Source organism: Rhinolophus sinicus, linkage group LG02 (genome assembly GCF_036562045.2).
Source record: "Rhinolophus sinicus isolate RSC01 linkage group LG02, ASM3656204v1, whole genome shotgun sequence".
NCBI classification, from domain to species: domain Eukaryota; kingdom Metazoa; phylum Chordata; class Mammalia; order Chiroptera; family Rhinolophidae; genus Rhinolophus; species Rhinolophus sinicus.
In genome coordinates, this window is record NC_133752.1 from 149,236,354 (window position 1) to 149,257,607 (window position 21,254).

General features: G+C 41.4%; 1 protein-coding gene across 6 annotated transcripts; it reads right to left on the minus strand.

Annotated features, from left to right (window-relative positions):
* Positions 1-119: 119 nt before the first annotated feature.
* LETMD1 (LETM1 domain containing 1) lies at positions 120-8,314 on the minus strand. Of its 6 annotated transcripts, none has more exons than XM_019724558.2 (9): positions 8,131-8,308; positions 7,451-7,602; positions 5,763-5,878; positions 5,051-5,133; positions 3,076-3,262; positions 2,850-2,951; positions 2,598-2,750; positions 2,071-2,167; positions 120-1,108 (listed from the first exon to the last, which is right to left on the minus strand). In XM_019724558.2, exons 1-9 carry the CDS (start codon positions 8,247-8,249, stop codon positions 1,038-1,040), a joined length of 1,080 nt encoding a protein of 359 aa, XP_019580117.2. In that variant the 5' UTR covers positions 8,250-8,308; the 3' UTR covers positions 120-1,037. The 6 variants fall into 6 exon arrangements, with proteins under 6 accessions (XP_019580117.2, XP_019580118.2, XP_074181797.1 ...); XM_019724559.2 differs by having other exon boundaries at positions 7,451-7,621; positions 8,131-8,301; XM_074325696.1 differs by lacking the exon at positions 5,763-5,878 and having other exon boundaries at positions 7,451-7,621; positions 8,131-8,281.
* Between the last annotated feature and the right edge of the window lie 12,940 nt (positions 8,315-21,254).

The window sequence follows — 21,254 nt, forward strand, 5'->3', positions numbered from 1 at the left end:
CTTGCATTCCATCAGAAAGTTGTACTCCCACCAATGCTCTCCCCATTAGTTAGGTTATATCAGTCTTGTGAAGGAGCCTTAGCAAAATGATTAGAGGATGTGTAAGTAATTTCCAGCGATTGACTTCAGGCGGTCTTTACTTGGGTTTAAAAACAGTGCTTCATGCATTTACATAGTTAACTACAGGTCACGCATGTACATACAGAGAAGCTAAGCCTAATCTCTATCGTGATGCAGGGCTCCCCTGGTTACCCCGGTGGGGCAGCAATGAGTGCCTGACAGGTTTAATCCGTGGCCGAGAAGGCAGCCATTGTTAGTTACAGTCAGATGGCTGCCCCACAGTGGAGGTAGCAAAGAGTTTAAGACTCACAGGGGTTGTAGCACAGCCCAGAAATTAAGACAAGGGGGTGTGAAGGCTGTAAAACCTTGGGGAAGGGGCCAACAAGCACTTGAGTTTCCTTTTATCTTTTCCATTAGAATGTTCCCATAAGTCATTCACTAAAAAATAAAAATAGTCAAAGGATTTGAAAAGGAAATGGAGTGGTTAGCTCAGTGATGGGGACCAGAAAAAACTCCCCATTTTGGTCATCTCAGGAAGGGTTGAGGGGAGCACAGGTGTACATGCATGTAATGCTCCAATTTAAGTAGTGCTGCTCCCCTGACCGGCCAGAAACTGCCTTTAACAAAAACACAGCTGAAAAAGTACAGCAGTGGGTAAGTCCTAGGCCAAATGAGGATTCCTACCTGGGGCAAAAGCTCACTTCCTGGGATCTGAACCTAACGTATCACGGTACAAGCCCAGAACACCGGCTTCTGGCAGCTCCAGTTAATTCCAAGGATGACACGTCCCACAGGCCACCTGTGGTAAGGGGGTTTGTTTCAGTTGCAGCTTCCACACGGGTACCACACTGAAGCCTGGGGCTCCTGCTCCTCTGCTCTCACATCTAACAGTGCACACAGGCTGCTGACAAGTGCTGTTTGGTCCCATTCTGCTGCACTGTGTGACTTCAGGACAATGCCATCCGCTCCATGTTCACTCAGCGCCTTGTCCCAATGTAGTTGGTGGAAAGCAGGACCACGTTGTGTAGCAAGAGGGACAGCTCAGCTTCTGAAAACACCATCAATGTTAATGGTTTGGCCAGGGAACACTTTGCCTTCTAACTGCCTTGGTGTCCAGCACTTGAAACCAGAAGTGGGAAACCAAGGGCAGGGAGGTGTGACTTTAAAAGATTATTGTTCTCAAGTTCCCCTGCTCTGTTCCAGCCCCATGTATAATGTCCTTCCCTTCCACCATATAGTCCTATCTACTCCTGGTAGATTATATGATTATCTACCATACAATCCTCATTTCTTGGCTCTTGTGGGACAGCAGTAGAAAATTCAGACAGTGATAGTACTAAACACCACTGTCACCCTCGAGATTCCTCTGGTAGGAGCTGGTACTCTGGGGACATTTCTCAGCTCCCAGGAGACTAGTGGGCCTACCCTGATGATATTCACAGACTTAGGAAACATCAAAGTCTGGTCAAAGGTTCCAAACAGGAGACCCACAGGCCTAATACCCGCCCTTAGAGACTTTTTATTTAGCCAATTGAATGTTTTTGTTTGGCATTTGAATGCCTTTTATCCAGTCCTCCTCAACTGGGACAGTTTTGCTCTCCCCTCCCACCTGGATATGGGGTGATACTTGGAAACATTCTTGGCTGTCAACACTGGGATGGGGGGATACGACTGGTACCTAGTGGGCAGAGGCCAGGGACATCACTAAACACACTGTCAGGCACAGGGCAGTCCTCTCAACAGAACATCACTAGTGCTGAGGTGAAGAAACGGCTTCGGACAAGCATGCACTCACTCTTGTGCCCCCGCGGTCCCCACTGCACCCTCTTGTGTTGCAGTCCACCTCGTGACCTGCTTAGCCTCTGTAGGCACGCGACTCTGCCCTTTCACTTAGACATATATGTTAGACAAGGGTCTCACAGTACTTGATAATTAACTCCAAAATAATCTTAGAATAAAATACAAAAATGACTTGGATTTTTGTGGCATGACCATAGGGATCTGTCTTACCTTTCAGGCTGCAGGAAATCTGCAGCCATTCTCCCAGCCAAGTTCGACACCTCTCTTCAGCAATATGGGTTGAATTCAGGCCACGAAGATAACAAGCCTGCAACACACAGAAGAGAAATGGTCCTTGATTACACAACCAGTAGGACAAGGAAGTGTAAACCCACAGATAATCCAAAGCTCCTTTAAATAAGTTACAACGGCATCCCAAGAAATCTTCATCATGGCAATTTGAGCTATGATGTACATGACGACAAGCAAAAAGTTCTACATAATCTAGAACGTAGGTCCAAAGCGTAATGTCCTTGATGTTTGAAGGGCTATCAGAAACATAAATCAAAATTACTGTGAACAATTCTTCCCCACTACTTAAGTTCACTAAGGAACAAAGACCTAGAAACGAGGTGAGAGAATAAAGAACTTGGGTTTTGCTATAACAAGCACGACAAGGAGCTCTCTGTAAGCTCCCAGCTCTGTGAACTCAAAAGCCCACCAAGGATTGAGGGTTGATATTGCAATCAAGCTCTTACCGATTTCACTTCCTGAGCAGTCAGCTGGGCAATCCCTAGCTTTGCTAAAGCCTTGTCCAGCTGGTGAATTACGGTGGTATGAGCCTTTAAACGGTGTCTCAACAAGAGAGAAGGCAGGTAAGGTGTGAGAAGCATGGCTCGACTCAAGGCTTTCTGTGGCACAACAAAACAGAAAGTCAACACAGTATTACCGAAAGCCGAGACCGGAAGCAAGGTAAGGCTATGGAAAAAGGAAAGCCTCAAAGCGCTCACCATTTGAAAACCAGGGAGTTGGTTCATGCCCAGAGGATGGTTAGAGAAACACTCTCGCAGAGCCAGGATGTCATGTATTGCTGGGTGGGTACCACGCTGCATCTGGGAGAGGTTAAGAGATCGGTAGAGGTTAGCAAGGTCCTGACGAGACCTCTTACCTAGTTTTACTGTAAATTGGATCTAACATGATTCCTAGTTTGTAGGAAGGGTGAATTTGTAGGAATACCTTGGTGCACAGCTCTGTCATATGCCACTGGAGTCCTACATCAGAAATGCGAGGGATAATTCTTTCTAAGTAACAAAGGATTTCTGGGTGGGACTGCTTCCGGAGAGCATGGTAGATATCTAAGAAATCAGTTTGTTGCTTTGGGGTCCAGAAATGTTTGACCAGTAGTTGCCTAGGAAACAGGTACCTGAGAGGAAAAGGAATCACAAAGTCACTTGCTGAAACTGGCATCTTTCAAAGTGAGCGAAGAAATCATTTGGCAAACATGAATACTAGAAACAGTTGGAGACACTGTTTCCCTACCTCACTGTCCTGTTTTTGCAAATGAATCTCAGACCAACATTTAAAGATACACTGAAGCACAATTTTAAGCAACATTACTGAGGTATGAGACAGAAAGCAGCAGTGGAAGAGCCTCGCACGCAGCAATTGGATAAAAAGACTCCCATGGAACTAAAGCACGTTAAGAACATATTTTGGACAGAGTTACAGCTCACACTGCATGTGATGTTGACAACCTCAAACATTAGCACAGTCCTTACGTGTATAAAAAATGGAAAAGGCAAATTTGCTTTTAATTCATTTTTTCACATGTGTGATGGTTTGAAAACACAGCTCCAAATTCTCTGGCACTCCTCTTATTGAGAACTGAGGTCTATGTACCTTTTTAAAATTGGGGGTGGGGGGTAGGGAAGGCGGCCGGTTGGCTCAGTTGGTTAGAGCGCAGTGCTCATAACACACAGGTCACCGGTTCGATTCCCACATGGGCCAGTGAACTGCGCCCTCCACAACTAGATTGAAAACAACTCCACAACTAGATTGAAAAAAAAACACACTGACTTGACTTAGAGCTGATGGGTCCTGGAAAAACATATTGCTCCCCAATAAAAACTTTTAAAAAAAGAAAAGAAAATCTGGGTGATTGACTCAATCAATAGAAAAGAGCCAAAGTGAGTCTTTGTGACCTCTAAAGCTAGCTTACGAAAGGTCATGCAGATTCTTACTTGCTGACACACTCACTCTTGGAGCCCTGAGCTGCCATGTGACAAGTCCCACTAGCCTGAGGCCACCATATTAAAGAGGCCACATGTGGGCACTCTGGCTGACAGTCCCAATCTTGCAGCCATCCCTGCTAAGGCACCAGACATAAGAGTGACCTCAAACCATCCAGACTAGTCCATTCACCAGCTAACTACTGTGTTTCCCCAAAAATATGACCTAACTGGACAATCAGCTCTAATGCGTCTTTTGGAACAAAATAAGACCTGGTCTTATAAGACCGGGTCTATGATCCGATATGCTATGATATGATATGATATATTATAATACCGGGTATTGTATTTATTTTTGCTCCAAAAGACGCATTTGAGCTTATTGTCCAGCTAGGTCTTATTTTTGGGGAAACACAGTATCACCGAGGGATCTCTGTCAACACCACATGGAGAAGAAGCATCCATCACCCACTGTGGCCTGCCCAAATTCCTGACCCACAAATCATGAAAATGATGCTTGTTTTAAGCTATAAGTTTGTTATACAGCAACAGATAACAAGAACACACAAGGTCATAGTTTAAAAGTGTCATTTTGGAAATAAAGTAATAAAGATTTACGTTATCAGAAAATAAAATGCGTTTCTCTCCTGAAGAAAAATATTTGTCCCAAATTGCTGACTCTCAGGGAGTGGATTGCTGCCTCCAGGGATGATGGAAAAGTTCATTATCTCATTTCACATCATGAAGGGGCAGCTCAGAGACAGGGAGATTCTAGGTCACCTATACCCACAGCTGTCCCAGTAACTCAGGGGTGTTACTGAGTGGCTTTTGTGAACCTTGGGCTAATGAAAAAATTGGAAGAGGAGATTTGGTAACATCTGCCTAGCTTCTGAAATACAAAATTCTTCTTAAAATAATCTGTAATTGAAAAAAACACCTCTATATATCTTCAATATGCTGGGAAGACAGAAGTCTATACTCACATTAGCAAGAAGACCAGGTAGTTGGCAAAGGGTGGAATGGAAACAATACCTAGGAAAAAACACTTGGTGATGTCTCGACGGAACTAAGCAAAAAAAAAAACAAAAAAACACAGATGCAGTTTTAATTCAAGTTCTTAATACAATGGACAATCCCTCCACCCCACTGTACAGTGAACTTCTATTATAGCCCAGCAAAGGATCAAGGTTATTTCTATCTACCTCTAGTTGGTAAGTTCCTTGAGGCCTGAAGCCCTGATTTGTTCACTTTTGTAAACCAAATAATGTCTAGTACAGGGCCTGACATTATACTAAATCCCTCGGTGAACTCTTCCTGATCTGTAGAGTGGGCCCTAGATTCTTACTGTTTCAAAACTATCTGTCAAGTCACCACCAAATACTGCTTTCCTGCTGCCTTTTGGATACTTGCAGGTTTTCTTATGTCCAGAAACAAATTAGATTTTAGTGTTTACAAATTTTATTCAGAAAGTGTGCCACAAACTCTATGGAATTCTGTTATGGAGGGCTACAACTCTGACAGAACCCAATTCTGATCAATAATCTGATGCTCTCAGTTAGTTCAACAGTTTGATCTCACGGCAAAGGGCAAAAGCTTGATTGGTGGTGAACAACATAGGAAAGAAAAAAAGTTGAGATTCTGGTTAACATTAATCACCTCACCATGAACTTCTGGATATCTGCCCCCGGCCCATACCTGTCTCAAATGCTCCATCTCCCGGTATGAAAGTTGATGAAACTTTATATTGTGATTCCACATATTTGCCTTTATTCTTCTAGCCTTTTTGGCATCAGCCCATAACATCTGCAATCCTGCCTCATTAAAGTAGAGGACAGAGTGTGATGTTACCCCAGTTTGAATCTTACCACAGCTTCCTACTCCATGTTCATCCACAACACATATACTTGTCCCTCCCGACACCACTCTAAATCAAAGCTTCAAACTAGGTCATTTGAAACCCTTGTGAGGCCAACCTGTATCTCTTTTCTCATCTTTTTTTCCCCCAGCACATCACTTTTCTTCTAGCCAAGTGGGCCTTCTGTGATCTACTGTGAAGTAGTCTCCCTCTTCTGGTCCATTACTCATTCCCTTTTTAAAATAAAAATACAAAGATCCCTAACCTCGGGAAGTCTTGTTCAATTAACTCTATGTATTCTCCAGCCAGATAGCAACTTACCTCCTTTCTAGAACACTTTTATAATTACGGTAATTCAACATATTTCTATGATTGCATTTTTCTCTTCATTCTATGATAATTCTTACATTTATGTAGAACTTTAGCTTCTAAAAATGCTTTCCTAATTATGAATGAAATGATATGTCTATGTTGGCTTCAAAATAATGCAGAAGGCATTTATATAAATGAAATGAGATTGAAGGCCATGAGTTAAATGCTGAAGTGAGGTTAAGTACATGGAAGTTCATTGTATTATTTTCTCTAGTTTTGTATAGCTTTACATTTTTCCATAATAAAAGGTTTAAAAACAAACCAACCAAAATGCTTGCAAACCCTTTTCTCATCTGATCCTAGTTATAAACCTGGGAGTAGACAAAGCTGGCATTCTTATATCCACTTTACAGATAAGGATAAGCAATTTTGCAAGTCCACGAAGCTAGTAATAATTACAATAATATTCAAAGCTGACAATGTGCTAGTTTATTGTAACTGGTGTTATGATAAAAACATAGAGTATAATAGTTATAGCTACATTTACTGAGCACTTATGACAAATCAGGCCTTAAATACTTTAAATGTATTGATTTATTTAATCTTCACAACCATGTGGTGAACAGGTAGGTTCCATCATTATCCCCAATTTACAGATAAGAAAACCAAGGGACAGAGAGGTTAAATAGTCTAATCACACAGCCAATGAGAAGCTGGGATTTAAACCCAAACAGTCTGGCTCCAGAGTGGTCACTTGACACTATACCATACACTGTATCATCCCCTACTAACTAGCGGAGGTCTGATTTGAACTGAAACAATCAGAAACCAAGTATTGTAGTACTATTTCTACAACATGCTACCTAGGATTTGTGTCAAGCATTAAACATTTTCTTATGGGCTAAGGCAACTGATAAATCACAGGGCAGGTGTGTGCACCACCAAAAATTTCTACTTTAGTCAGGTGGATTGTTCAGAAAATTGCAAAAGTGCCTATATTCACACTGGGTGTTATGAGTTGTTTCTCATACCTTTCTAGGAATACCCTCAAGAAATGCTAAATTATAAGAATTAGTTTAATGCTCAAGCATTTGTGAAACATAAGACATCCCAGCTCACACTCCCATAGCAAAACCTGCAAATTATCTCACTTATTCTAACTCTCTGACATTGCCCAAGAGCTGATTCTAGTGATTTCAATTTCAGTTGTTTTTACCTTTCATGAAGGTTGTGTACAGGATATAGAAGCGGGGGAAATTACGACCCAAAAAACGATGATATTTCCCATTAATCACTTTTGCCTTGGTCACCACGTAAGAGATTAAGCTCTTCACATCTGCCTTTGGAGAAAGGTGAAGCTTTGAAGACCTACAAGGAAGATCAGAGACTATCTGGGAATCAGTCCTAGAAGCCCCTTCACATCTGGTGTCCCTAATGTAAACACAGACAGGCTTCAGAGAATGTATGCTAAGATCTGAAACCTTGGAAATCCAAGGAAGATCTTGGGATCAAGAAGAGATAAGCATCAGAGAAAAACAAATCAGACAGATGAGAGGCCAGGCAGGCAGGGATGACGAGGAGCGGTATGGAGTCTGGAGCCTGAGGCTAGAGCGGCCGGATAAAGCTACAGGTGGGATCGAGGTAAGTAGAGGTAAAACCTGAGACGAAAAAAAGGAGGCTGAAAGATGAACTCAGGACACGAGGGGAATTCAGACTATATGGAGCACTCAGAGGAAGCCAGATCACTAGCGGGGATCGGGGTGCGACTTCTGAGCAGAAAAATTAAAATCCCAAGGCCAAAGCGTGGAACCCTGACAAGAGAGAGCACGCAAACAAGGATGAAATACTGGAAGGGCCTGAACGTCAAAAATGCTTTTCTCTCTCCAGGTCCCTCACCGAGGGCCCCCCCAGTCGAGTCCAGAACGAACAAGCTGCAGCCTTCGGGTGACATAAGGTCCAGGGGCCGCCGAGCCCCACAGAGCAGTCCGAGCCCAGCACACCCTGGAGAGCGCCATCTTCTCAGCGAGGGAGGGGAAAAAAGAAGGGTTCCTTTTCAGGTCAACATTCCCCGTAGTCGCGTTCTTTCGACGACGCATGCGCCTTCCCTGAGAGCTGATTGGTAACCATAGACAGCCAGCCCCGCGCTAACCCCGCGCGGAACGAGCGCTGAAGACTAAGTGCGGAAGAAGGACTACGATTGGACGCAGTCAGTACTTCCTGGTGTAAAAGTGCCGGAAGTGGGCTGTCCCCGAGGGAGCGAGGGCTTGTGCCAGTGGTATGGTTTGTGATATTGAGGACGTCCTCTTTTCGAGGGCCTAGTGACCCCTCGCGATTCCCTCGAGGCGCCCTTGCCCTCTGTCCATACCCGGGGCTTCGGGGCCTTGACGCGGTAGGTGCCAGACGCACATTTGGCAGCGCTTGGTTGGGGCCGCGGCTCCTCCTACTGGGGCCTGGGAAGACCCGCGGCGCCCTCTAGTGGTGACGGCCTGACTAGGCCGGGAACTGTCCATTGCCGGTCAGCGTCGGGCGGCGAAAGTTGGCGGGTTAGGAGCGGCCCCTGTGCGAACTAAGTCCGCTTTTTACTTTTGTCGGCGTTTCCCAGATTAGGTTTGTGGGAAAATCTCTTTCGTTAAGCGCCTCCTCAAGACCAAGCTCGGGTCTCTGTTGTCAGTTTTCTGAGAGACTTTCTCTGACCGAAGGACACCCATTTTCTCCTATCACCCTGTGTATTTTTTTTTAGAGCACTTAAAACTTATATCGTTTATACATTTGTTTTCTTGTCTGGCCGGTTGCATGAGCTAGACTGAGGGCAAGCGTCTTGCCTTGTTCACTGCGGTACCCTACTCCCAACACTAGGTGCCATGCCTGGGACGTAGTAGGTGCCCAAAAAACGTTTTGAACAAATTAATTAGTAGCAAATTGGGAAGGATTCCCAGAAGTGGCATTTAGCTTACTCCAAGACTTAAGTCTTCTTGAGTACATAAGAATATTTACCTTCCATGGAGGGTAGTAGAGAGAGCACCTCGTTTGGAGCTAGGAGATCTTAGCCCTGCCACTTCCTTTAATGTATGTGTGATTTTGGACATGTCACTTCAGCTCTTGAGCTTTATTTCCTTTATAATAGTACCGATTTTATAAGAGTTTTGTGAAGCTCCAAGAAGATGGTTGTGAAATCTCTCCCATCGCTGTAACACTTTAGGGGTCACAGCGGTTTGTATTAGCATAGGCTGTTTATAATTGTACCACTCATGTAGTCAGGAAAAGTTCTGTAAGTGGGTGGCTCTCCATGAGTGTTAGGTAGATGGGGTGGCTGGGATACAAAGTTAACTAAACAATGATCTCTGTCTTCAGGCAAGTTCTAAGGCAATTTCAACTACTGTATATTTCTCAAGAATGTTCAGTTCTAAAATTCTAGAACATTGGGAAAGAAGGGACAAGGTCAATCCGAGTTTTGCGGAGGAGAGAAGGAACTGTGCCTGGAAGGATGAAGTGGAGGAGAGACATTTCATGCAGTGAAACAATATGGCAGGAACACAGGAATTCAATATTTATTAATTATTTAGTGCCCCTTGCCCCGATAGAAACAAAAGTCTTGTTGGTTTTGCCTTCTATTTCTTCAATCATCCAGTTTCCTTCTCTCTTCTGTGCCATTACCCTCGTCTAAGCTACAAGCCTCTGATCTAAACTACTGGAGCAGCTTTCTGACTGTATTCCCTGACATCTGTTTTGGCCTTACTCCAACCAGTTCTCCATGCTGTAGCCAGAGAAAGCTTTTAAAATTGCAAATCTAAGCTTGTCACTCCCCTTTATAAAAGCTTTCAACTTTTCTCTGACTCCTAGGATAAAGTTCAGACTCCTTTACTTGGCCTACCTTCCCAGACTCATCTCATGTCTCATGGTGTCTTTCCCCTTAGTTTTCTATGCTAAGAAATATTGGTCTTTCAATTCTACGTATAGGCCAAGCAACTTTCTGTCCCTGGGTTGTTGCACATATTGCTCTTTGCTTGGAGTTTCTTCCGAACTCTTTCCCTTCCTCCTAGCTTGTCTTTCAGGGTCTAGCTGAAATGGTAATAATAGCTAACATTTATTGAACAGGTACTATGTGCCATCATTGTTTTTAGTGTTTTATGTGTAGCAAGTCATTTAATCCTCCCTTAACTTCATTAGGTTCCTCTGTCACTCATCTTGCAGCTGCTGTACTTAGCCCTCATAGTACTTTAAATGATCATTAATTAACTGTGGCATTATACCTTTAATGACTCTCTTCCCCATTTGAGTCTAAGCTCACTGTATTTCTAATCCCTAGCACGGCCCCAGGCACAAGAGGTACCTATTACGTATTAAATGAATAAGTATCTTTTTTTTTTTTTTTAAGATTTTTTTTATTGGGGGAAGGGGAACAGGACTTTATTGGGGAACAGTGTGTACTTCCAGGACTTTTTTCCAAGTCGAGTTGTTGTCCTTTCAATCTTAGTTGTGGAGGGCGCAGCTCAGCTCCAGGTCCAGTTGCTGTTGTTAGTTGCAGGGAGCGCAGCCCACCATCCCTTGCGGGAGTCGAATAAATATCTTATATAGTTGAATATAAGATAATATTTTTCCTCTTAAAGTAATTTCTCAGAAAGGAAGTTGCTTTATATTTTGTGTTCTTTTATTCACTAATTCCACAGTTATTGGACCTCTCCCCCAGACCAGGCTTTGTTCTCGTTGCTTGGGGTAAATCAGAGGTTAGACAGATAAAGATTCCATCCCTGTCTAGTATAGTTACATTATAAAATGATTGAGAGATTGTTTGGAATACTAAAGTGAGGCAGGACTGTTGGGGGTCTCATGTGGAGATTAGATTTGCTTGGGGGCTTCAAGTGTGAAGATTAGAGCTTTGGATTTGATTTGAAAGGTAGTAAGAAATAATAATGCATTTTGCCCAAGGGAATGACAAGTTGGTGTTTTGTAAAAATCAGTCTGGAGTTAGGATGGATTCCAGTGGAAAGAGACTGGAGGTTAAGGACATCAATAAGGTTATTTTATAAGGACCTGGACAAGAGATAGTGAGGAACCACCAGACTTCCCCCAAATGATGGCCATCTTTAAGTGGTCCCAGATTTGTGGTGCAATAAATGGGAACCAGATTTGAGCTCCCCAAAATTTAGCTTGTCATCAGCATTTACTGTTCATTTGGCAAACATTTGAGGGCCTGCTCTGTAGCCATTCTGCTGGGTTCCAGGAAAATAAAGGCAAATAAGGGTCAGGCCTTTCCCTCAAAAAGCTCAGAGGTGTAGTAGAGAAAATTGACATTCAAAAATAATTGTGCTAAGTGTTCCCCAGTGGAGTCCTGTTCCCCAACCCCAATAAAATATTTTTTAAAAAATATCATCATGAATCACTTAGATAACAATAAACTTTAATAATAATAGTTGTACTATCGTGTGATAGGTGTTGTAACAGAAAAATGTCCAAAGTACAGTGAGAGCTAATGGAAGGAGTAGTAAATTGATAAATTCTGGTGGTGGTACATCCAGATGAAGAGAAATCAGGTTTGAACTAGATCACGGAGGATAAATTGGAGACTGACTGGCAGACAAGTACTGCAAGGAATGGCTTCTGGGAAAAAGGAACAGCATGTACAAAGATAAGAAAGACTACACTCTTCAGAGAAAGATAAATCTCTTGCTAGTAGAGATAATAACTGCAGTGATTTGCCACCGTTAAGTACATTTTAATTCATTGAGTTTGACAGACTGGTTTGGGGCAGGTTATTCTTCCCAAGGCACTGAAAAATAAATCCAGGATGAAAGATTTTAGTAACCAATGGTTTGTATTATGATACTCTTTCAGAATTCTGAGCAAGATTACAACTTCTTAATTGCATTTCTTTTTCCTTATGTGTTAAAAATGTTTTAAAATGACAAGAACAAAGAATACTATAACATTCACCTATCTACCATCCCAAATCAATAAATAATGTCATACCTATTTTCTCCCAAGTCTCATTCCCCTTTTTTCCTTTGGGTAACTCCTTTCTTTATAGCTGTCCACTTTTAATACTTTGACTATATATAAAACTATTTATGTAAATAAACAAATAGTGTATTTTTTTTAAAATTGGGGAATATTGGGGAACAGTGTGTTTTTCCAGGACCCATCAGCTCCATGTCAAGCCGTTGTCTTCAATCTAGTTGTGGGGGGTACAGCTCACTGGCCCATGTGGGAATTGAACCGGTGACCTTGGTGTTATGAGCACTGCGCTCTAACCACGGAGCAAACTGGCCACCCTGTGTGGTATTCTTTAATATTTAAAAAATTAATGTTTGGTTTCATGTGGCACTTTTCTGTTTTGTTTCCCTCAAACTTGTTTGCAGAATTCATCCATGTGATGATGTAGACCAAGTTCACTAATTTTACCTGCTTGGTGGGATTCCATCACATGAATGCACTCCAATTTGTCTGTTAATTTGCTACCGATAGACATTTACATTGCTTTCAATGTTTCATTATACAAACACTACATCCTCGAAGATGTCTCCTTGTTCTTATTTATAAGTTTCTCTTATGAAACAAGCAGTGTTTTCAGATTGTTTTTTTAACCATAACTCATAGTAAGAAATACATTTTATTTCAAAACCCAGTTCATATATTTTTTATTCTATTTCATGTTTGTAAAATACTGGACATGACCCACTGACTGAAAAACACTGCTCTAAGGCAGTAGACTTTCTGGATCAAAGGATATGTGCTTTTTTCAACTTGAGTGAATACCATCAGGTTGCTCTCCAAAGCAATTGTGTCAATTTTACAGGATATTAAAGTCCTAGCACATCCTCACTGTGGAAGAAAAGGGGCGCTGTAATAAATCTAACTGACAGTGACCTGACAGGGTGATCAGCTCACACGTTCCTAACTGGGCAGGTCGTTGTGCCTGGTCATGCCCCAGGCTCTACTATTTCATTAAAAGGTTTTAAGCCTTATCCATTGTTCTTGTGCATCTAAGGTAACACACCTTTGAAATGCCAGAAGTAATCCTCTTTTCAAGAGCCCTCCCAAACATAAACACCCTCAAGAGAGCACATAATCTTGTGAACTATCCTATACCTGGCTGTCTCTCACCTCCACGTAACCTTCCTTAAGGTCCCTCCTTAATTCCAACTGCACAAAAGAAACCGCCAACTGTCATTCTCTGGAGCACTTGAGATTTTGCTTCCTGGTAACGGTGGTTAGTTTGGCTCAAATAAACTCAGGTTTGGAGGTATCTTGTGTCGACATACCCCACACTTAAAATGGTCAGACTTTAGACCTGCCCAGTTAGGAACGAATCCAATAGATGTGAAATGAATCTCATTGTCAGTTTACCTTGTATTTTTCTCATTACTAGAGAGAGTCAATTTTTATATGTACTATTGGTTATTTGAATTTCTTCTGGTTATTTATATCTTTTGTCCATTTTCTACTGGGTTGTTTATCTTAGTATTATTGGTTTGTAGGAGTCCTTTACAGATGCTGGATACCCATTTTTTTTCTGATACGCATGTTTGCAGGTATCTACTCCCTGTTTACCTGTCTGTCACTGTATTTTAACCTTGTTTACTATGTCATTTATGTAGGGGTTTTTAGTATTTGTTATAGTCAATTTTATCAAAATTGTTCATTATGACTTCTGCTTTTGCATAATTTGATTTAAGAAATTCTTAAGATCATAAAGATATTCTATAATGTTTTTTCAGATAATTTTGAAGTTTTTGTTTTGTTTTATAAATTTAGGTCTTTAATTCAGCTGGAGTTTATTTTTGCCTCTTCCTTTTCTGTCTTCTAAATTTCTGGACTTACCATTTGAGTCTTCACCACATTTCTCCCTCTAGTGATTATCTTGAGCATTCTAGGCATCTGACCTCCTCCCGCTGGATCTTTGTCTTAGAAATAACAGAATGGGAATATAAATAAGGCCCAGGCTTAGAAAAGTAGGTCTTTGAAAGCCCGTAAAGAAGAAACAAGTGGCAAAGATGAGGGAGGTAAAGGGGGTCATTAAGAGGAATCCCTGCAGAAGATGATATGCAAGGGTGGTTCTTCATCCCCCTCATCCTTCACACTCAGAACCTGAGGAAGAAGAGTTATCCATGGGGGAGAAAAAGTGTCTCAGAGGGCTGGCCCGGAAAAGAAGGAGGTGTAGAGTTCGGACAGCATCCTCATGTCCTCTTTTTAAAGCCTTTCCACATCTACTTTCCTATTTTACTTCTCTGCCCTGCCTGTCAGCCCTGCGAGCTTTTTCTGTCTTGCACTAGAAGACTGTGAAACTTCTAGAAGATTGTGAAGATTGAGGCATATAGTAGAGTTATACAGAAGTTGTTAGTGAATCTAAGACTAGAACCCATCCTCACCATCAAACTGAAAGTTTTAGATGAGTCCAGATGAAACCAATTTGTGAGAGACCTGTAAGAGGTTCGCATTTTCAAAGGAGCAGTATTGCAAATGACAAGAAATAGCTTTTGATTTCTAATTAATCATTTGATTTCTAATGTAGTCATAATCATCATCAAAAAGCTTTTATCAGTGCCTGCCTGCAATGAGCAATCAAGGTAGCCGCTGAACTAAATTTAGAATGTATTATTCACGAACATGATGTAAGAATTAACATTCTATGAAAATTAATATAAACAGATAAGCAAAGCACATATCTATATGACAATTTAAAAAAAAAAAGGTAGACCAATCTAGCTACTGTGGACGGTAAAGAATTAACATCAAACACATGAGAAGTCAGTGCAATTCAAAGACAAGGACATCACTGGGTGCAGAGCAGGGCCTAACAGGGATTGGTTATAGGGGTTCCAAGTTCAGGGAAATGGCACGGATCAATTAGGGAGGGCGGGTCTCCTGCCTTCTGATTTTCCCGCTCCTTTCCACCCTCAATATACATGCCACACCCCAAGCTTTCCTCTTCCAGGCAACATAACCCTTGCTAAGGCTTAAGATCAGAGGAGTTTTTAATTTATGTTAGTCTTTGGCTCTGCACAAGGGGACCTTTACCCAGCATCAGCAGGAACCACCCTAAGGAGCCGCTTTGTGCTGCCTGGCACGTCCGCAGCAATTAGAGCAAAAGGACAGAGGTAAGGAAACTCCTGGAGAGAGAGTTTCCCCACCCAGCTTTGGCAGGGTCACCCAGGATCTCTACTATAAGTCTTGATGTTCACTGTGGTTGGTGCGTGGCTCATGATTCAACCGGCATCATTTACTGAGCTTCTAGGCACATTTGCACATTCAGCAAGATTCAGAAATGTCTTACCTAGCTGAATCAATATTAGAAAGACTTCAAGGATTTTGCAATTTGCTATTACTGTCGTAATATCATTGTCATGTTTTAATGTAGGAAAATAAAGGATTAATATGTTCACATACACATGCAAATATATATGTTATTGGGCCTGTCTCAGAGTCTTTGCACTTGCTGTTCCCTCTGCCTGTAAGTTCTTCCCAAATACTATTCACGTGACTTGCTCTCTCACTTCGGTCAGATTTATGCTTCAGAGTCACCAAGAGAGGTCTTCCCTAATGATCCCCCCTGAAATAGTCTTTATCTCTCATCCCTGGCTCTTGCTACTCCTTACTTTTCCTTTTTTTTTTTTTTTTTCAGTTTCAGGTGTACAAAACAATGCAATAGTTAGACATTTCACCCCTCCCCCAATCTATTGCTCCTCTGACATCATATATATCTATTACAATTCCATTGTCTCTATTCCCTATGCTGTACTCCATATTCCGTGACCATATATATATATATATATATATATATATATAAATTTATAGTTGACATACAGTATTATTCAACTTCAGCTTCAGGTGTACAGTGCAGTGGTCAGGCATCTATTGCCCATGAAGTGGTCTCCCTAATAAGACATGTGCCCATCTGACACCCTACAAAATCTTTACAACATTATTAATTATATTTCCCAAACTGTCTTTCATATCCCCGTGGCAATATTGTAGTTACCAATTTATGCTAATCCCTTCCCCTTCGTCCTCATCCCCACCCCTCTCCCTTCTAGCAACCATCAGTTTTTCCTCTGTATCTCTGAGACTATTTCTGTTTCCTTTGCTCATTTATTCAGTTCTTTAAATTCCACATATAAGTGACATCATATGGTATTTGTCTTTCTCCGACTGACTTATTTCACTTAGCATAATGTTCTCTAGGTCCATCCATATCGTTGCAAATGGTAAGATTTCATTCTTCTTTATGGCCGAGTAATATTCCATTATATAAATGTACCACAGTTTCTTAATCCAGTTGTCTACCGATGGGCATTTCAGTTGTTTCCATGTCTTGGCTATTGTGAATAGTGCTGTGATAAACAGAGGGGTGCATATATTTTTTCAAATTAGTGCCTTGGATTTCTCTGGATAGATACCTAAGAGTAGAACTGCTGGTCATAAGGTAGTTCCATTTCCAGTTTTTTGAGATACCTCCATACTAATTTCCATAGTGGCTGCACCAACCTGCAATCCCACCAACAGTGCATGAGGGTTCCCTTTTCTCTACATCCTCACCAGCACTTGTTTGTTGATTTATTGATGATAGCCATTTTGACTGGGGTGAAGTGGTATCTCACTGTGGTTTTTATTTGCATTTCTCTAACGATTAGTAAGATTGAGCATTTTTTCATAGGCCTGTTGGCCATCTGAATGTCCTCCTTAGAGAAATGTCTCATGTCCTCTGCCCATTTTTTAATTGGGTTGTTTGTGTTTTTGGTGTTGAGCTGAATGAGTGTTTTACAAATTTTGGATATTAACCCCTTATCAGATGTGTCATTGACAATTATCTTCTCACATTCAATAGGCTGCCTTTTTGTTTTATTGATGGTTTCCTTTACTGTGAAAAAACTTTTAAGTTTGATGTAATCCCATGTTTATTTTTTCTTTTACTTCCCTTGTCCAAGGGGATATATCAGTAAAAATATTACTCAGAGTAATGTCTGCAAATTTACTCCCTGTGTTTTCTTCTACAAATTTTATGCTTTCGGGTCTTACATTTAAATCTTTAATCCATTTTGAATTTGTTCTCATATATGGCGTAAGGAGGTGGTCCAATTTCATTTTTTTGCATGTGTCAGTCCAGTTTTCCCAGCATCATTTATTAAATAGACTTTCTTTACCCCACCGTAAATTCTTGTTTCCATTGTCATAGATTAAATGACCATATATAAATGGATTTATTTCTGGCTCTCTATTCTGTTCCATTGATCTATGTGTCTGTTTTTATGCCAGTACCATACTGTTTTGATTACTATAGCCTTGTAGTATGATTTGATGACGGGTAGTGTGACACCTTCCACTTTCTTCTTATTTCTCAAGATTGCTGTGGCTATTTGGGGTCTTTTATAGTTCTATATAAATATTAGGATTATATGTTCTTTTCTGAGAAAATGTCATTGGTTGTTTGATAGGAATTGCATTGAATCTATATATTGCCTTAGGTAGTATTGACATTTTAACTATATTAATTCTTCCTATCCATGAACATGGTATGTGTTTCCATCTATTTGTATCTCTTACCTTGCTTTTTAAATTTATGTTTTAAATAGAATTTTGTCACTTCCTGACATACTTATTGACTTGTTTATTATTTGTCTCTCCCACAGAATGTAGGAAAGCAGGAACTTTATATGGCTTTGATCACTGCTATATCCCAGTGCTTAGAACAGTACCTGGCACATAGTAGATTCTCAATGCTATATTAAATGAATGAAATGAAATGGAATAAACATGTGTTTGTGTGTCCTTACTCTAATGTTGTATGATGAAGTTAAATAGAAGAGATCAAGATGTCTTTCTAAACTAATCCTATTCAGCTTTAGAAACCAGGGTTATTCTGAATCTATGACCCCAACCCTTGAGAAGACTCCTCACTAACCTCTTTTTCAGTCCAGGTGACTCAGGTAGGGCTGACCGAATCCCCTAGCTCCAAGGGTCACCTTGTGTCCTCAGCACCCATGGCCACTGTTTCTGGTTTGGGACTTAGCTCATGACCCAAGCTAGGTATCAGTCAGAGCCCTCCCTACGACTTTTGCTAGAACTATAGGGAAAGAGATACTCTACCTGCTGCCAGCTGTGCGGATCACGTCAGTCCAGAGCGAATGGTGGCCACCATTCCACCACGCAGGAAGAAACTGTCTGAGGATAAAACCACACTGGGACTGAAGCAGAGCCCAGAGGGAGAGACGGTTAGAAAGAAAGACAAGTGGACAGCGACTTGGTGATATTACCTGAGTCCCCAGATCCAGCCCTACCCAAAGCTGCCTGTACCATTGGGTTCCCCAGTATGTAAGTGATTGGCTTCCCTTTGAGCATAATCAGTCTGAATTGGATTTCTATCACTGGCAATCAAAAAGAACAAAACAGGGGGCTGGCCCGGTGGCTCAGGCGGTTAGAGCTCCATGCTCCTAACTCCGAAGGCTGCCGGTTCAATTCCCACATGGGCCAGTGGGCTCTCAACCACAAGGTTGCCGGTTCAATTCCTCGACTCCCGCAAGGGATGGTGGGCTCCGCCCCCTGCAACTAAGGTTGAACATGGCACCTTGAGCTGAGCTGCCTCCGGATGGCTCATTTGGTTGGAGCGCGTCCTCTCAATCACAAGGTTGCCGGTTCGACTCCCGCAAGGGATGGTGGGCTGTGCCCCCTGCAACTAGAAAACGGCAACTAGACCTGGAGCTGAGCTGCGCCTTCCAAAACTAAGACTGAAAGGACAACAACTTGAAGCTGAACGGCACCCTCCACAACTAAGATTGAAAGGACAACCACTTGACTTGGAAAAAAGTCCTGGAAGTACACACTGTTCCCCAATAAAGTCCTGTACCCCTTCCCCAATTAAAAACAAAACAAAACAGAAAAACACCTGCTATGTCTTTAAAAAAAAAATCATGCCTAATGCACATTTAGCTGTATAATTTGTACTACTTCAATTTTCACTTTTTGACAGAGTGACACATGCAGGTTTTTACTTAAAACTTTCAACATTTTTATAATTTATGAAATAATCTTGCCTGTATATATCACTTAATTTTAACACAGTTATGTGAGGTAGGGTATATGTTATTCTTTTAGTTGGTTAAACAAGCTCAGAGAAATCAAGCAATTTATCCAACATCACACAGCTAATAAATAGCAAAGGAAAAACTCTAATGTAAATCTTCTGATTCTAAATCCAAGGCCTTTTGTGGCTCTCAGCTGCTTTCTTAAGTATTGTAGAGTTTCTTCATGAATGTATTTACTTTTTTTCTCTCTTAATAGAAGAGAAGCTCATTTAAAGATAGGACCTTGCTGTTTGCCTTGAGTCTCTCTTTTAATTCCCAGGGCAGCTGCCTGGAATGAGGGGCTCAGAGTAGAGGTCTGGCGCTCACTGCTTTGAAGGTTCGAGTTTTGCCAAATCTACTTTCTCTCATCAAGGGGCTTGTAATCAGCTGACTGAAATAATGAATACATGTTACAGTGGTGTTTTTCCCATTTGACTGCTACAGTAAGAAATTTATTTTACATCAACCCAGAACACACACACACACACTATTAAAATAAAATTTCACAAAATAATACCTGCCTTAGTACTTGTAAGATTCCCTGATATTTCCTATTCCATTTTAAAAATTCTGATTGTGACCCACTAAATTGATTTTATAATCCAATGATGCGTTGAGACCCAGTTTGAAAATCACTGTTACAGGGCACATATATGTAAAGTCAAATCCAAGCTACAGTTCAATATCACAAATGTTTATTGAGTGCTAATGATGTGCTAAGTATATTGCCAGGTGCAGTGAATGATATAAAAATACCGTTTCCCCGAAAATAAGACCTAGCCAGACCATCAGCTCTAATGCATCTTTTGGAGCAAAAATTAATATAAGCCCCAGTCTTAATATAATATAGGACCGGTTCTTATATTACTTTTGCTCCAAAAGACGCATTAGAGCTGATGGTCCGACTAGGTGTTATTTTAGGGGAAACACGCTACTGTATAGCTATCTTTATGAAGCCCACAATCTAGTGACAGAAATGAGAGAATAAAATAATTAATGAAAGGAAAAATCTGAGCCCAAAAGAAGCACTAAGATTCAGGAGCAGAGAGGTCACATCCTGTGAGAATTAGGAAAGGCTTTAAGGAGCAGATGGCATTTGAATTCGGTCTTAAAAAATGGACAGGATTTCAACACTAGAAGTGTGGGCGGAGGTTACAGCAGGAGCCACAGCACAGGGTGTGTTCAGGAAAGAGAAAATACGAAATTCAACCAGAATGAAGGGTTTACATGGTGGAGAGGTGGGAGAAAGCTAGAACCATGGTGTGGGGAACTTTGAATGTCAGATGAAGAGTCTACTCTGTATTTAAATGTGATAATGTTAAAAAAAAAAAGTAGTAATGTAAAACATCCTCCACACGGCATGAAGTAGGCACTCAGTTAAGTGAGCTCCCTTCCCCTTCTGTTTTACAGGCAATCGGGAGCCAGTGGAAGTTTCTAGAGACATAAATGATCAGGTTGATCAGGGGGAGGTTGAGGTTGTTAGAGTGGTGGAGGCCTAAGTAGGAAGATGGCAGCTGAAATAGAAAAAAGGGGACCTTGTGCAGGGAGGCTCTAGTAATTGGCATTATTTGATATGAGGGAGGACGAGGAATCCATGATGAGTTTCACTTTTTAAGTTCCAGAAACTGGGGACACAGGGAAATTGTAAAAACAAAACCAAAAAAAAGCTGGTTTGAGTAGAGAGGAGGATAGTTTGGGATGTGGTAATGTTGACTTCCTAGCTGGACACCCAGGGAGCAAGTCCAAGAGGCAGTTTGAGCTCAGGGCAAGAGGCTCCAGAGGGTGGACTTTGAGAGTCATCGTCAAGAAGGTGCAATGGCTGTGAAGGGATGTTGCCAGCCTCAGTCCTCCTTGAGGATACAGGGGTGAACAGGACAAAGTCCTGGCCCTCAAGGAGGGATACAAATAAACAGCAAAAGCAATTGAATGGGACAGTGCTATGGAAAAGGCAAGAATATAGGATAG